At 42.6% G+C, this 18,179-nt stretch overlaps 1 protein-coding gene across 2 annotated transcripts in view; it reads right to left on the bottom strand.

Moving 5' to 3' along the window:
* The window catches only part of slc30a4 (solute carrier family 30 member 4), a 53,156-nt gene that overhangs the window by 12,528 nt on the left and 22,449 nt on the right, over positions 1–18,179 (bottom strand). For both annotated transcript variants that reach the window (XM_034193550.1, XM_034193557.1), the window contains exons 5-8: positions 17,598–17,751; positions 16,432–16,639; positions 7,082–7,187; positions 6,858–6,992 (exon numbers count right to left, since the gene is read on the bottom strand). In XM_034193550.1, the coding sequence (XP_034049441.1) occupies positions 6,858–6,992; positions 7,082–7,187; positions 16,432–16,639; positions 17,598–17,751 (603 nt within the window). The remainder of the gene's footprint in view (positions 1–6,857; positions 6,993–7,081; positions 7,188–16,431; positions 16,640–17,597; positions 17,752–18,179) is intronic.

Raw genomic sequence — 18,179 nt, 5'->3', positions numbered from 1 at the left:
TTGCAAAGCCACATGCTGAGTAAAATAAAGCCTTTCAAGAGAAAGGGTCTGTGCTTATCATCTGAAATGGACTTATTATGCATTTAAAGTGAAGCAGTGTGCTTACGTGTGTGTGTATATATATATATATATATATATATATTTTTTTTTTTTTTTTTTTTTTTTTTTTTTTTACGTGGTTTGCTCCACTGGCTGCTCTCCACCTCCGCAGGTAAAGCAAAAGGAAGCGTACTTTAAATTAATCATGTTTAACCATTTAAAAAAATGCCTATATTCAGATTTGATAAGAGTTTTTATCAACACGCTGTAGAGTTAATTTATCAGTGCAGCTGTTGTGGAAATGTTGCACTCCACAGCCGTTTTTTCAAAGGCTTTGTTATTCACCAAGTATCCACAGAAAACAAGGAATTTGACTTCGGTTTGAGCTGCTCTGTACGGCATGTAGAAATAAACTGAATAAATCACAGCAATAAAAAGTGCAAATGAAATGTGTAATAAGGAGAAAAAAAAAAGAAAATGTCCTGTCCGCAGACTGAAGATTTCACAGAGCGCATGGCCTATGGTTTGGCAAAGCTCCAAAACTCTTAATGTGAAGAAATAAATAATTACCTGGGAAAACAGAAAGAAGGAACATCCTAAACTTAAAAATCTGCATGATGGCACAGCGACATTGTGCCATTGCTTAGTCTCCCTAAGCAATAGGGACTACTGCCACTACTGATATTGTTTAAAAATACAAAAGTACTTTTTTTATCCAATTACTCGATTAATCGATAAAATAATCAATAGAATACTCTATTCCAAAAATATTCGATAGCTGCAGCCCTACTAAGATGAGAGGCAATGTCGGGGGCTCTGGCCCCAGGAATACATTTAACGTCAGCCGGCATCTGTAACCTGAATTGTGGGTAATAGAATCCCTTATCACTAATGCCCAGCATTTTGACATGGAGGCAGGGGTGGAAGTCAAAGGACTAACAACAGGCACATCTACGAGGCACATCTCGTAAAGCAGTGGCGAGTGTGATCCAGGTACCACAACCGGGCACCGAGCCTAAAGTGACTTTCTATGCCTAACAACCATCTGCAAGCCATCGTCTGCAGCCAGTGTTGCTAAACTAATGCTGATGGGCATGCGAGCCCACCCAACCTCCTGTGGAGTGCCCGTAAAATCTAATTTCGCTACACCAAGAATCTACTCTGACTTACAGACACGGCTCTCTAAGAGAGCCACCCTATCTGCCAACATCGCGCACGATTAATGGAAAGTATTAAGTAATGTACTATGTGCAAAAAAGAAACCCAAGCATGTAGCTGAGCTAACGCAAGCTAACCACTAACAAAATGCAAACCACTCCTAATAGTGCAGTAGATAACAGAATATTTGCAGAGGAATCCTTCAAATCCAGTTACAAGCACCAAAGTTTGACTGTGTATACCTTTTGGTACATATTTTAGAAAAATAACGTTAGCGTTTGAATTTTCAATAGGAGGCCAAGTAGGTGTCAATTGAAGAACTGCAAAGGCGTCAAAAAAAAAAAATGTTCCAATCATATTGAACGCTATACCACATTATGTGTCTGATCACAAAGATTCCAAGAAGGTATAGTTTGGACTATCTGTGACTGAATGTTCTGGAGTTATGGGGTAAAAACAGCAAGCATGGTGACAAAGGTCACTTTCAGTTTGTACAGGGGTCAAAAGTTAAAGTTGCTCCAATTATGGTAAAACTTGATGCAAATTACTGGTTGAGTTAGTAGGATTTTAAAAAGGAATAGTTTGCACCATGTGTCATGCTTAGTTATGTTACGGGGTAACATACGAGGGTAGGCTGAAAAGTTCTAAGGTTCCCCATGAAGGAGTAATGCATTAACTGCATTATAGTGAGTCTTAGAACTTTTCAGCCTACCCTCGTATGTCACATGTCATAGAATCCAATGGACGTCGACATTGTTTGACCTTTACTTTGGAGACCAAACATTCAACACAATCAGGTTCAGGTGACTATTTGTACCCGTAGGTAGATTTGACTTGCAGCAAACAGAAAAGGGTGTCCATGTTAGTCAGACACAACAATAACAATAAAAACACTGAAAACACTAAGAACATATTCAAAACAAAGTAACAGACACCACCAGGCACTCACAAGCTTACTAAACCACAAAAAAAAAAAAAAAGCATCAGGAGAAACCACTAAAAGATGATCAGCATAAAAATTGATGTGCAAAGGGCAAATAAATAAATAAATAAATATGTGCAAAACGTACTGAAATTTGTTCAAATGCACAATTGCCGCTGGGACAAAACTACTCCTGTAGCGTTTTGTCCTACACCTTGGGACTTTAAACCTACGGCCAGAACGTAGGAGCTGAAATTCATTAGCCAGAGGGTGGGAGTCATCAACTGTGATGCAGCTGGCTAGCCGCTGTAATTGTTTGGTGTACAGGGAATCTAAACTCAGCTGCGACTCACCAATCAGCTGACTGGACCATTTAATAATCTGACCCAGTCTGTTCCTGTCCTTCAGTGTCAGACTGCCAAACCATGCCACCAAAGAAAAAGATAAAAACAGATTCAATAAAAGCACAATAAAATAGTGTTAACATGGTTCGGCCGATGTGGAAGTAGGACAGCTTCCTGAGGCAGTACAAGCGCTGGTGCCCCTTCCTCCACATCGCCTCACAATTTGCCTCAAACCTCAGCGAATTATCAATAGTCCCAAGGTATTATTATGTTTGCACAATTTCAACTGGTTGACCATTGATTATTGTGTTGTCAGGTGTCCTACCATGCTTCCTGAAATCAATGACCATATCTTTAGTTTTTGATGTATTGATCTGAAGATATGAGTCCTCACACCATTTAACAAAATGGTCAACTACAGGGCCGTGGATGTTCTCAGTCTTGCAGCAGACTGACAATCACTGTGTCATCCACATATTTTAAAATGAACCTGTTTTTAAAAGTGCTCTGACACATACTGGTGTAAAAATGAATAACAAAGGTGAGAGCACACACCCTTGTGGCGAGCCAGTAGAAGAACACACTGATAAAATCCTGTTCACTCTGACTTGGTGTTCTGCTTGTTAAAAAGTGTAAAATCCAGCCCACAAGATTGTTGCTTAAATTAAAATGTTCTAAAAGCCTTTGAGTTAAAATACAAGGTTGAATTGTGTTAAAAGCTGGGAAGAAGTCAATAAATAAAAGCCGGGCATGACACCCACTTCCCTCCAGATGTCTAAAAAGCAAATTAAGCAGAATGAGTGTGGCATCCTCCACTCCTGTTAGACCTTTAAGCAAATTGTAATGGATCAAGTGCATACATAGTGTTTTTTAGCATTTCAATTGATGTTAGGGCAACAGGCCTAAAATCATTCAAAGTTGTGGGATTACTGGATTTAGGAACTGGGACCACAACGGCATCTTTCCACACTTTGGGAACATGCTGTGTTTCCAAAGACTGGTTACAAATATGATACAAAACTGGGTTCAGCTCTTTTGCACAAGATTTGAGTAAGTGGCCACAGATATTGTCTGGACCATGACTCGTTTACTTTGGTGCTAAGGAAGGCTTTTTCAAGATCCCATTGGTTAAAGGAAAAATGCTGGGGGTCACGGAGCCTGAGACCAAGTTCCTGGGTTTCCTTACTAAAATCGGATATGTTAAAATGATATAAAAAAAAAACAAAAACAAAAAAAACAATTAAGAGCATTAGCTAGTTCAATATCTGAGCTGAAACTTTTTAAAGTAATGTTTGTGCTATTTTCCATATTTTGGAGGCCCGCAATAGCCTTTATACTAGACCACGCCACCAGTGATGAGCAGCCATCTTCTTCTCCAACTCAGACTTGTAGCTCTGTTTTGCTTTAAGAATCTCTTTAAGCTCCTTGGTGACTAAAAGAAGGTCTACTCCCTTTTTAAAGGCATCCTTCTTTTTCTTTATACAAGACTTCACTGATTTAGTGACCCATGGTCTGTTGTTGGGATAAATTTTAACTCTTACAGGGAACAATCATGTCTCTACAAAAAGTGACATAAGAGCATATGACATCAGTGAGTTCATCCAAGTTATCAGAGGACAGCTTCAACATGTTCCAGTCAGTACAGTTAAACCATTCCTGCAAACAGAGCTCAGAATCAGCACTTTCACCTCCTTGGTTTGTACTTTTCCCCTCTTTAGAACAGTCTTGTAGGTTGGCACAAGATGCACACAGTTATGATCTGCAGAAGTCAAAGGGGGAAGAGGGAGTGATTTAAAAGCGTCTAATTGACCCATAACATAAATCCAAAGTCTTACCACGCCTAGTTGGGCAGATAACATATTGATAGAAGTTTGTTAGGGTTTTTTCCAAAGAGACCTGATTAAAATCTCCCAAGACAAAATTAGGAGCATCAGGTGAGATGGACTGCAATTTTTGTACAACATTAAAAACAGTACTAGAGGCACAGGCAGCATTTGCCTTTTGGTGAATACAGTATATAGTACTGTTATAAAAGGTTGTGAGAATTCACGGGGCAGATAAAAAGGATGCATGACAGATAAAAGTTCAACATCTGGTGTGCAGATTTTCTCTCTGACAGTCAGAGGTGCAGTATTGTTTGTTGACGTACAAACATACCCTGCCTCCTTGTGTTTTTCTTGTCACTTCAGCTTGGCGACTGAGACGAAGCGGAGCTCCAAAACCATCGATGAGCAGATCAGAGTCTTGGTCTTCCTCAGTGAACCACGTCTCTGTAAAGGCCATGATGCAAGTGTTCCTAAAATCCTTTTGGAAGCAGACGTTTCCTTGTAGTTCATCTACTTTATTTCTCAGGGACTGGACATTTCCCATAATCACGGTGGGCAGGGGGATCTTGGTGAGCTGCTGTTTACGCAGACGCAGCCTGACACAACCTCATCTCCCCCACTTTCTCCTCTTCTTCTTTGTCGAATCACTTTTATTAAAGACCAGATAATTAAGATCCCTCGGGATGAACTGTGGTAGTATGACATCTGTTACACGATTCAGACTGACACAGTTCAGCTGCATTAACACGTCTCTGCAGTAAGTATGACGTGTCCTTGTCGGATTGACAGCTCCGGTGAGATCCCTCACAAACAGGGTATGAAATAAAAGCCACAATGCAGCAAAATAAAGTGTATCCATTTCATTTAGCACCAGAATGGGCCTTCACACAACAGTAAACATACAATGGAGACATAAAGACACTTAAAAACAAGTATTAAAACAATAAACTCGAACGCCAAACTGTCGCTGCCGGTCGCTGCGTGCGCATGCGCCCAGTGGCCATATATCAGTCAGAACTATTCCATTTGTTAATCCTATTAGTTCAACCAATAATTTGCACCATGTTTTACCAAAACTGGAGCAACTTTAACTTTTGACCCATGTACAAAGTGAAACTGACCTTTGTCACCATTCTTGCTGTTTTTACCCCATAACACCAGAACATTCAGTTATAGATAGTCCAAACTATATCTTTTTGGAATCACTGTCATCAGATACATAATGTCGTATCACTTTCAATATGATTGGAACATTTTTTAATTTTGACCCTGTGCAATTCTTCAGTTGACCCCTACTTGGCCCCCTACTGAAAATTCAAATGGCTAAAGTTATTTTTCTACTATATGTACCAAAAGGTATACACAGTCAAATTTTGGTGCTTGTAACCGGATCTGAACGATTTTTAGTTATCTGATGTACTATAAGATTCACAACAGGAGAAATTTGGTTAAATAAGATTCACAAAAGATGCACTTAAAAACTAAAAGAAGTGTTAAACAGAAATAAAAGAAACAAATACAGCCTTGTAGTGATTAGAAGAGTGTCACTCAGCATGCAGTCCGTTGGAAGAAAGTTGCCAGATCTGTGAACCAGCATCAGCTATGACGATGATCAGATACAGGCTTCATGTCGGCTCTCCCGGGGTTCTCGAAAATCTACGGGTGACGTCACGTAGGGTTTGTCCAGTATATATACAGTCTGGTGAGACTGTTAGCATTGCAAGTTACATCACGCAATAATTTCACTCGACACAAATACTAGTGCACGGCTTAGATGATCTGCTCACAGAATTAACCACACAAGTCCTATTATTACAGATATTTATAATAAAATACTCATAAAATAAAAATGGGCCTTCACAGCAACTGCAGCCACAAGCCTGAACCTCCGACTGGCCACAGCATGAACAAAAACAACACACAAGCTGTCACTTAAAGCGGCTGCACCCTTAATGTGTTAGGAGAACTGGGCTTTAGTGAACGTGATCATGAACACAATGATGTCATCTGAAAGTCAATAACTACATACTTAAATTATATCACCATCTTTGATCTTGCATGTATCATGATCCAAGAGGTTTTTATTTCTTTAACTTGCTTCAGCAAAGTATTAACCAACAGCACAATTAAAGATAATAGCCAATGTTTTCCCACACAAAAAATGACAGCACTTATGGCCAGAATATTTACAGTCTTTATCAAACAACTCATTCTCTGACTAATATGGTCACTGCATTTATTTATTTATATATTTTATTTATTTCTGTGTGGATTCTTTCCAGTGGGCATTTCTGCTAGTTTGTCAAAGTTAATCTTTTGGGATTCATGTTCAGTTGTGCTAATGTTGCTTTTTTTTTTTTGCATGTTTTGATTTTATTTAAAATTTAATTGTCTCACGTCCTGTATTATAGATTTAAAATAACTAATGTCATGATTCTACACTCCAATACAGCATGTTAAGTTATGCACATTGACACGTTCTAGGTTTTACACAATCTAAATTAATTAATCTTTTTTCTCATCCTAAATGTCGGCTAATTCATTAAATACTCTTCTGGATTTACTCACCAAGTTGTAGATGAATTGTTGCTGCAGTCTTATCAGCAGTCAACGCCCATACATTCAGCTCATCGACTGATTGGACGTCCTCCAGCTTCAGAAGATCTTCTTTGATTCGCTGCATGTCCAGGTGTCTGGGAACACCTAACACAGCAGGAAATAGCATCTTAATGCAGTTGTAATGGTCTAAATGTTGTACCTACTTGGCCAAAAAAGAAAAAAAAGACACTTACCCTCCAAAAGAATAACTGTTGTGTCTCTTACGATGCGGAATGTGGTAAAGAGAACAAGAATGGAAAAGATGTAGGTACAGATGGGGTCGGCCAACTTGTACTCTGGCTGTGAAGTCAGACAAAACATAAAATAAAACAAACATTTTTATATTTCTTAAGATGCAAATAATTATGATGCAATCTACTTCAGCACAAACTATATTGTACTTTGCTATCAAAGTTATTCATCTGAAATGACCTCAATCCAGAGGTTATGTTTACAGACACCTCCCAATAAAAGCCAAAAAATAAGATACTGTTTCACCAATATATGTCAAAAAAATGTAAGACAAAAGGAAAGGTCAGTAAACATATACAGTTGTTCATCCAGTTAAAATGCGCAAAAGCTTGAAAAGAAAACCTTACACCTAACCTTGATAAAATGATAAACGTCCCTGTGTATCCTCCCTGAGTTTTCATTGTTATTAAGTCATAGCTTAGTAGTTGTGTACAATACAAGCATATATTCTATTTAACGACAGCCATATGATGCTTTGATTCACTGCCTTAAAAAGTACAACACAAGAGCATGACAGCATGATGTGATGACCTCAATTACGATATTATATTTGAAATTACTTCAGTTGGAAATAACATGGATTTTCACTGGGATGTTGAAAAGCATGAATATACTCTTAAAACACTGCCAGAGTTTTTAATCATAGTTTGAACTTACAGTAATAATTTCAGACTGCTCCTACATGCCAGGTTATGATTAGCATTTTTGCTTTAGTAAATTTTCAGTTGCTGATGAAAAGTCACATTCATCAGGCTGATTAAAATTAATGATTAATTTAATGATTAACCAATAAAATCATTTGGTGCTATATAAATGAAATAATTTAAATTAAAATCCTCAGCCTTCTGGAAATCAAAGCGCTTCATATCAAAATACCAAAGATATAATTTCCATCACTATCAGATTTGTTTATCCCAATGAATGAAGCTATTTCTACAGCATCATGAGAAGAAAGCTCAAGGATACTGTACATGGGGAGGATTGTTAAGGGAGTGAATCAAGCAATTTCCAGGGATTTACCCTTTTAAATGGCCAGACAGACAATAAATAAAATAAATAAATAAATAAAATGCTAGACTAATTGGTCACAGGTTTAAACTGTCATGGACATCCTGGCATTCTGCCCATTTCAATTATTTTTTTTTTTGGAGATGGTGCTGTCGATGCAGCAGCCTGTTACTTCAGCTCTGCCCCCTCTTTTCCTACTTTAGCTATTTTTAATACTGCTTTATTGTTTTTATTTATAGTGGGTAGTACCCTGTGCATGTGTGCACATGGGAAACCCACTTTTGTAACTCTTGTGATTAGTTTTCTGCTTCTTTCGGCACTTTTTGAGGCAGCGCGGGGAAATCCCTTTGTCTCCGGCTCCAGACGCCCCATTGTTTACACCCGGGATCAGCTGCTTGGACTAAGAGACTCTGTAGAGTGGGCCGGGTCCCCACTATGCTGAGCACCTGGACATATGAAGGAGACGGAGAGGCTGCAGGGGTGGCCGGATGAAGCGGAGGACTTATATTCCGTCTGTGGTCATGGGGAATATAAGGTCTCTCCGCAACAAGATAGAGGAGCTAGCAGCGCTAACCCGATTCCAGAGGCTGTATAGGGGCTGCAGTCTCATGTGCTTCACGGAGACGTGGTTGGATGGACATGTACCGGACTCTGTTATTAACATGGATGGCTTCACACTCATCTGTGCGGACAGGACTTTGGTGGAGAGTGGGAAGAAAAGAGGAGGGGGGCTCGCCGTTTACGTGCGTGAGAGATGGTGTAACGCAACTCATGTTCACGTGAAGGACCAGATCTGCTCCTTGGACGTGGAGCTACTCGCGATGAGCATGAGGCCGTACTATCTCCCACGGGAGTTTGGGAGTGTGATTATGCTCTACGCGTATATTCCTCCCTCTGCAGATGCCACCGCTGTCTGTGAGCAGATTCACAGTACAGTGACACGGCTGCAGACACAACACCCCCCGCGCCCTCCTCATTACCGGGGACTTTAACCGTGCCTCCCTCTCTGCCACCCTCCCCAAGTTCACCCAGTATGTCACGTGTAAAACCAGGGACAATAGAATACTGGATCTTTTTTACGCTAATGTGGAGGACGCTTACACCTCCGCCCCCTCCCTCGGCTTGGACACTCAGATCACAACCTCATCTATCTGCTCCCCCAATACACACCCAGGGTAAGAAGAGTGCCAGTGCAGAAAACGTTGGGGAAACTCTGGACTGAAGAGGCCACTGAGAGGCTGAGAGACCGTTTCAGAACTAGAGACTGGAGCATGTTTCAAAACTCTCACGGAGAAGACATCAACAGCCTGACCCAGTGTGTCACTGACTACATGAACTTCTGTGTGGAGAGCACTGTGCCTACCCGGAGGGTACGGTGCTTTCCCAACAACCACCCCTGGGTGACCCCCGAGCTGAAGGTCCTGATGAACCAGAAGAAGAGGGCTTTCAACTCTGGAGACAGAGAGGAGCAGCGTAGAGTCCAACAGGAACTCCAGTGGAGGATCCGGGCAGCCAAGAAGGAGTATGGAAAGAAGGTGGAGGAGCAGATGGCCCTCAGCAGGTAGCGTCATCTACCTGCTGCAGCGGGCAGCTCACCCACCTGGAGATTGGCGGGAGTGCTGTCATGTTCATGAACAACGTCAGGGATGTGTGGAGAGGCATCAAAACTGCCTCTGGATTTGGGTGGGGTGCGAGCAGGACTGCAGATGGAGATTCTTGGTTTACAGAGGAGCTAAACAGTTACTTTAACTGTTTTGGCTCCTCCACACCTGCCCCCCTGCCTGCTCTCGGCTCTCCACACGTCTCCAGCAGCCAGCCCTCCAGTCCCTCGTACCCCACCCCCCACCTTCTTCCCCCTGGCCACCTCCACTGCACCCCGGACTTTGTCCCTCCTCTCCTCAAACTGTATTCAGCACCAGCCCACCTCAGCTCACACTTCAGCCCCACCTTCCCTCACCCCTCACTGTGCCTCAGCCTGGGGGTGGTCCCCACCCTGTGGATGACCTCCTGTGTGGTCCCGGTTCCGAAAACACCGCATGCCAAGGAACCGGCCCACTACAGACCAGTTGTCCTGACCTCCCACCTCATGAAGACCATGGAGCGGCTTGTCCTGTCCCACCTCCGCACCGTGGTGAGCGACATCCTGGACCCGCTGCAGTTCACCTACAGGCCCAACATCAGGGTAGATGACAGCGTCATCTACCTGCTGCAGCGGGCACTCACCCACCTGGAGACTGGTGGGAGCGCTGTCATGTTCATGTTCTTTGATTTCTCCAGCGCTTTCAACACCATCAGACCAGCGCTGGTGCGGGGGAAGCTGGAGGACGCAGGTGTGGATGGACATCTCGCCGCCTGAACCATCGACTACCTCACTGACCACCCGCAGTACGTGCGGCTGCGCGGCTGTCAGTCTGAAGTGGTAAGGTGCAGCACCGGGTTCTCCCAGGGCACCATCGTCTCGCCTTTCCTCTTCACCCTTTACATCTCGGACTTCACCTATAACACAGACAGCTGCCACCTCCAGAAGTTCTCTGATGACTCCGTCATTGAGGGTCGTGTGTCTGAGGGGAACGAGCTGGAGTACCGGTCGGTCATCACAGACTTTGTGGACTGGTGTGAGCGCAACCACTTGTGTCTCAACACCAGTAAGACAAATGAGATGGTGATCGACTTCAGGAGGAAACCACCACCTCACTCACCGGTGAACATCCAGGGGGAGGACATAAAGACTGTTGACAGTTTGAAATATCTGGGTGTTCACCTCAACAACAAATTGGACAGGACTCACAACACTGACGCCCTGTACAAGAAAGGACAGAGTCGCCTCCACCTCCTGAGGAGACTGAGATCCTTTGGAGTGAGCAGGCCACTGCTTAAGACTTTCTATGACTGTGTTGTAGCCTCTGCTCTCCTCTATGCTGTCGTCTGTTGGGCCCCGGGCAGCACAGAGCAGGAGAGAAAGAAAGAGACTGAACAAGCTGGTCAGGAAGTCCACCTCTGTCCTGGGCTGTCCTCTGGACTCCTTGGAGGAGGTGGCTGAGAGGAGGGTGTTAGCCAAGTTCACATCCATCATGGACAACTCCTCTCACCCTCTGCACCAGATTGTAGTGGAGCTGAGCAGTTCCTTCAGTGACAGACTGAGGCACCCTCAGTGCAAGAAGGAACAATACAGCAGGTCGTTCCTCCCTGCTGCTGTCAGACTGTACGACAACACTGTGAAATAACCACATGCAATAATATGTCCACAAATCATGTGCAGTAACAACTTGTTTATAAATTCCAGCACTAGTCTCACCATATCACATCTAAACTCCATTTCTTCTACTCGCACTCATCTTTTGTGTTTATTAAGAGCTGATGTAACATGTGAATTTCTCCATCTCCATACTGCCATTCTGGAGCAGAATGGCAGTAACACACATCTTTAAGAGACCTCCCCCCAAACACACACACAAATTTTTTACTTATTTTGGCTTGCTACAGCACAGCTAATATTAAGCTGAACATTCCTTAGGGCCCCTTCACAAATAACACGACTGAAGGAAGCTAGAATACGAAGAGAAGGAACTGCATGCCATTCGTGAAAAATCTGAGCCACCATAACACCTTGTACACATGATGCCACAACCATTCACACAACCGGCCAAAAGACAGGGAATGCCCTGCACGTGCTCATTTGATCCCCCTCTCGGTAAGTGTCGGCCAAATTTCAGGTGCCACACACGAACATCTAACACCACTCGCTGGACACTTAGAAAAGGCGGGGGCTACTCGCACACCTGGTATGATACTAGACAGCAGGCGACCATATTCAACCTGTCAGTGAAAAGTGTCTAAGTGCCACACAATTGTGGCGTAACCCAGCAAAACATATGGGTGTAACTGTACCGCATCCCCCCCCGACACACACACACACAGCGTGCAGAGTGTGTCGTTGTCAACGTCCGCCCCCCAACACGAATGGCCTGTGGAGTGTGTCGTCCCCCCCACCAACACACACACATGAATCCAACATTGTCCGCTGTGGCTGGGGATCCCGGAGTCTGGTCGCTGTCCAGCACAGTTTGTAGCTGAAACAGCTGACCACTGTGTACTGCAACTCAGCTAGTGAACACGCAGTGCACATGTGCGTGGGCGCCTACGCCCTAATGAGGACCGGCCAGTGTCTGAGCGTGCGGCATGGTGTGAAGCCGTCCCAGATGACTGATGTCACTTCCACCACAAAAATTGTAGTTTACATGACAGACACAAAAAGTGGAAGTTAAAGCAAACAAATAAGGGTGAAGGCATGAACTCATTCTGGTGTGATCGCTTTGCTCATACGCTTTGCTGTGGACATATGGTGCCTGTCAGCTGACCGCAGACTCACAGCTGGATGTGACCGTGCACGCACGGTGTTACATTACAATACAGACATCAGACAGATGCAGGACAAACACATAATAATACATAAAAATCACAGAACAAACCAACAGAGTGAGCCTTTTTGTTCTGTGACCTGACGAGGTCCACTGACAGAGGTGAGCATGTCCCGTGCAACGTGCAACTGTTCAGGTATCTGTGCTTGCAAGTCATATCTGGTGAACATCTGGAGTGGCGTCTAGGATACGACCTCACATAAGTTTACTGTAAAGCGCAGATGTTGGCATGCTGTCCTAATGTGGGAATAAATTAAAACATATTGCTTCATCTGACCGGTGCGTCAGCGCACCGCAACGCTGGTGAATATCATGCCATGAAGGAAATCACCCCATGCGAGGCTCGTGTCACTGCAGGATTTTCCCACATTGTAATAATTAAAGCACATCACTGTGAGCTGGACACGCCATGCCGGCTGATGTGTTCACGACGAGACAGCTCTTTATGAGATGGGAGCCGGCCGGCTCTTCATGAGACGAGCACATCAGGTAATTCATGTAAAACATGAAAAAGAGAACAGTTATCCACATCATTTCATTACTTCCTGGTGTACTGGTCTAGGCGGAGGCTAAATCCACTCTTTATAACAGGAATTAAGTATTATAAATTGTGTTTTATTAATTTTGTGTGTGTGACTTTCCACATGCTCGCACTGTGTTCATGCGCGCAAACATGAGCGTGCACGAAACAGTTGCTGCAATACTGTGCACACCTGTCTGACCATGCGCCCTCCCGACAGCAGGTGCAATGTTTCGTGGTTCCCCATTTCATTTTTGATTCGTGGAATTTCTTCTGGTTTCTGTGTCTTTCATGTTATGTGTGAAGGGGCCCGTAGCATGTTTCAGTTTGACCTGACAATTGCGGTAACTATTAACAAGCTTTGTGGCAGAATTCTGGTTGAATGTTATCATTGTTTTTTGGCATACATATATACAACAATTCACGGACAAATATACAAGAAATGCTACTGGCGCACAGGACAGGAGGATCGCCAACACAAATACAACTCCCATCTCTAGATGGAGCTGCACCTTAAACAGAGAAAAAACAGAATCAGGCATCAGAAAGACAAAAAATACTGTGTAATTTGCCAGCATTAAACAACAAGAAAAACAGAGAAATACTAAGGTGATCGCCGGCCACTAGCCCTAAGCTTCACTAAAAGACTCAGAATTTAGGTAAAGTTGAGGCCGCAGCCCGCTCCAATTACTAATAAATGAATTAAAAGAGTAAAAAGCGTAAAACAAAACTGTACCAATATGCTAGCCATATGAAAGGGAAAATAAGTGCGTCTTAAGTCTAGACTTGAAAATCTCCACAGAATCTGACTGTTTTATTGATGCAGGGAGATCATTCCATAGAACAGGGGCACGATAAGAGAAAGCTCTGTGACCCGCAGACTTCTTATTCACCTTAGGGACACAAAGTAGTCCTGCACCCTGAGAATGTAAAGCCCGGGCCGGTATGTAAGGTTTATTTAGGTCAGCTAGATAGGGAGGTGCCAGTCCATGAATAATTTTATAGGTTAGTAGCAGAACCTTAAAATCTGATTTCAGTGGGACCGGAAGTCAGTGAAGGGATGCCAAAATGGGTGTAATGTGGTTGTACTTTCTGCTTCGTGTCAAAAGTCTGGCTGCAGCATTTTGAACCAACTGGAGACCCCTAATGCTAGACTGCGGTAAACCAGAAAATAGAACATTGCAGTAGTCCAATCTAGAAGAAATAAACGCATGGATCAGAGTCTCAGCATCAGCCATAGACAGGATGGGACGAATCTTCGCTATATTTCGCAGGTGGAAGAAAGCAGTCCTTGTAATATTTCTAATGTAGAGGCCAAAGGCCAACGAAGGATCAAAAATGACCCCAAGGTTCCTCACTTTGTCAGTTTGATGTATGACACCCGAGCCGAGGCTGAACGTTAACTGGTCAAATTGATGCTGATGTCTCACTGAACCAAGAACCATCATTTCAGTCTTATTAGTGTTTAAAAGTAGGTAGATTTCAATTATATTTCTTGCTTTCCTGTCACATACCTGATTTTTCAGCACAATCCAGATATTTTCCATGGGGTTGAGGCAGAAGCGGTTTCTGATATGGGCGATATGGGCAGCCGCCCAGGGCGGCTTCTTATCTGGGGCGGCATGACCGACCCCCGGTCCCCTCAAACGCATTGCAACCACTGCAGCAGTGCCTACCGCTATACTCCACTTGTGGGTAATGAGCGCCCTCTGCCTGCTGTGTGGTGCATGTAGATTTCTGCCATGGTCTGACAGACAAGTAACAGGTTCTGGAGGTTTGGAGGAGGTTTTGTTGTGTTGGTGCTGGCAACTGTCAATCTGGCAACCCTGGGGATGGGCGGGGGTGATAACCTATTCCTCTTCAGTGTGTATTATGGAAGATGGAAAAGAAAAGGGCAAAGCCATCAGGTGTGCAGTTTAGGAAAAAGAGAAAAGAAGAAGAGGAGAAACGAGCAAAAGATAAAAGGTAAGCAGAAGCTGTGTCATTTCTTGTTGTGTGAAATGTGTTACGTAGGCTGTAACCTGCTGCACATTAAACTATATCTTGTTGTTCAAAGTACAGTACCAGCAAATAGGTTTTCTACAATGTTCATTTGTACATTTTAATTTGTATTTCTTGTTTGAAAAGTAATAGTGTAGTTAGTAGTCTCTTATTGAATCATTATCTCTTATTGAATTATTATTAATGAAGGATAGGACTTTACACAACAGCTGTGCAATTCATTTTGTTCCCCAAAATGTGAAATACTGTAAATTGTCCTATAAAAAAAGTTCAGACCTTCCTCCAGTTGTGCAGTGAGATTTATGTCTTTATCAAAGTGCCATTGTACACATAATTTCTCAAATGGTTTTATATTGGTGCAATTTAGAAATGCCTTATTTTTATTTTATTTCTACAGTATTTTTATTTGTATTTTATACTTTTAACTTACACAGTATTACAGTTTATTTTTGTCTTGATATGTCTGTTTACAGTAATTTTTATTTTATTTATTTTTTGTATTTATTTCTACTTTTAACTTACCCAGTGTTACAGTTTGTTTTTTTGTTATGTTTATAGTAATATTTAAGTTTCTTCCACGTTTTTTCAAATAAAAATTGAAAAGATTCTGATTGTGCCTGTGATGGTGGGGGGATCCTCCGGTTAAAACATGTCTGTCAGACAATGGCAGAAACACACATACACAACACAGAAGGCAGAGGGAGCTTACTAACCCCCCCCCCCCAAGTGGAGTAGCGCAGTATGCCCTGCTGTCGCAATTGCATTGGGGGGGGGGGGGGGGGGGCACCCGGTGGGGTTGCTCGCCCAGGGCGCCAAACAGGCTAGGACCGCCACTGGGTTGAGGTCAGGACTTTGAGAAGGCATTCCAAAATCTTAAAGTTACCCCAATTTATGCACTTCATAACCAGCACTGGTGTCTGTTTCAGGTCACTGTTCTACTAACAGTTTAAAATATAACAATCATGTCCTACTTTGGGCTCTCTAGCTGATGGGTTTGAGGTTTTGCTAAAGAATTCGGAGGTAGTGTTCTATTTGTTCTATCCACTTTGTGTATTGCACCAGTTTCCCTGACATTAATGATCTAACAACCACCTTGATTAGTAGTTGGTATAGTGTTCTTTGGGTTGAAAACATCACCTTTATCCCAAACATATTTACTTGCAAAGAAATGTAAAGATCATATGAGCTAATCAGAATGGAACACTTAATGTGGGAAAATAATTTCAGGCTTTAGCAGCTGAAGCTCATGACACTATTTAAGTGTCAGTGCTTAAAATACATCTCAAAAAGCTGTAAACTGATGAATAATTAAAGCTAAAATGTGTACATGAAAGATGTAATGCACCTTGAAGCGAACAATGTAAGCCGCTATGAGCACACCAACACTCTGGACGAGGTCTCCCAGAGCGTGGATGAAGGCGGCCCTGACAGCCAGGCTGCCATGAGGCTTCTGCTGGTGGCCTGACTGGTAGGCTGGTGCAGCTGCAGAGCCGTGAGAGTGACCATGGCCGTGGGAATGCAGGTGACCACTTTGGTTTAACACGAACCCCATTCTAAAGTCAAAAACATCCAAAGAAAACAGAATTATTAAACTCCCTCCTCCTCCTCCTGCTGCTTGGGAATTCCAAATATAATCCATCTAAATTAGCTAATTCAGCATCAGTTTCTCACCACCTTTGCCCCATTTTAAATAAATACATAAATGAGTAGTAGCTATGGTTAGGTCTATAAGTATTTGGGCAATTTTGTATTATTGGTCCTGTGCACTGCCAGTGTATATGAAATAAAACTATAAAGATGCAATTTAAGTGGACTTTTATATTGGGGATATTTTATTGTCTCTGCTGACATTCGTGCCTTTGGGAGCTTGGCCTCCGAGATCGAGGCACACCTGTAAGAGTTTATGGAGTCATGAGGTTGCTGGAGACAAGTGTTTGGCGATACTGTTATCTTACAAGATGAAGGTCCAAGACTTTAGAATACTGATGCCTTCATTGTTGTTACTATATGGTTGTGAGACCGAAGGCAATGACTGGATGTGGTAACTATTCCTTAGTTACCACTCGAATGCAGTTACTTAGGGACACTAAGATGAGATGTACCAACTGTATTGTGAGGGAGTGTCATCGACAGCAATACATTCATGTGGCATGCTTCCCAAAGCTCGATCCAGCATGCAGGTGAAAACCAGAAAATATCAAGAAAACGCCCCTGAATCACCCAGCTGCAGCAAATAGATGGCTACTTTCAGGAGGTGGGAAAGGACCAGTTGTTTGCCTGACTGGTTTCCATCCAGGATACAGGGAGGTTCTGTTATGTGAACGATGTGGCAAAGTGCTTGCACTCACACAGGAATTCCTGGATTTCCTCCACCTTTCATGATTACAGTTAAAAGTATCCTTGTAATAGTCTCAAAAAAAAAAAAGCACTTCATCATGGCCCTGCAGGTGCCACAGTCTTCTATTTTATATACTTTTTTTTTATTTTTATAGATAGGCGTTTTTGACTTACATAAGGTTGACAGCCACCCCGACTGCAGCAGTGATGATCATGATGTCACCATCTATGTTGAAGTCTTGGTGTATTGTCCTCTGAACTGCCTCATATAGCAGTATTGCCGCCAGAATGTAGATCAGCAGCACACTAAGCACTGCTGATACCACTTCTACAGCAGAAAATCACAGTCAGAGAAACACAAAAAGACAGCACGGTCATGTTCTGATGCTACTTTTGGAAATAAAAACAACCATCTGACAATATCTACAAGGCAAACTCTAACAGAATATATATTTTTTTAATTATAGGTGCAAAAAATGCCAGCTATCTTAAAATTGCATTTGCATAAATACCCATATAGAACTTATTCCAACATACCATCAGGTCCTAACCTGTATCTATCAGAGTCCAACATAATTGAGCTGAATATGCAGTTTTAAACATATATTTACGGACATTTTTTGCAGAGCCACTGAGACTGACTGACTGAATTAATCCAATGTTTGTCCTACTCTTGACTGATTCACTTTGAATTCATTGTGGTGGTGTACAGAAGCAAAATTACTAACATTGTGTGACTGTCCAAACACTTGTGTA

This window comes from Thalassophryne amazonica, chromosome 2 (genome assembly GCF_902500255.1).
Source record: "Thalassophryne amazonica chromosome 2, fThaAma1.1, whole genome shotgun sequence".
In the NCBI taxonomy this organism is placed as follows: domain Eukaryota; kingdom Metazoa; phylum Chordata; class Actinopteri; order Batrachoidiformes; family Batrachoididae; genus Thalassophryne; species Thalassophryne amazonica.
Note: the sequence above shows the minus strand (reverse complement) of the source record. Positions and strands in the feature narration are given on the sequence as shown.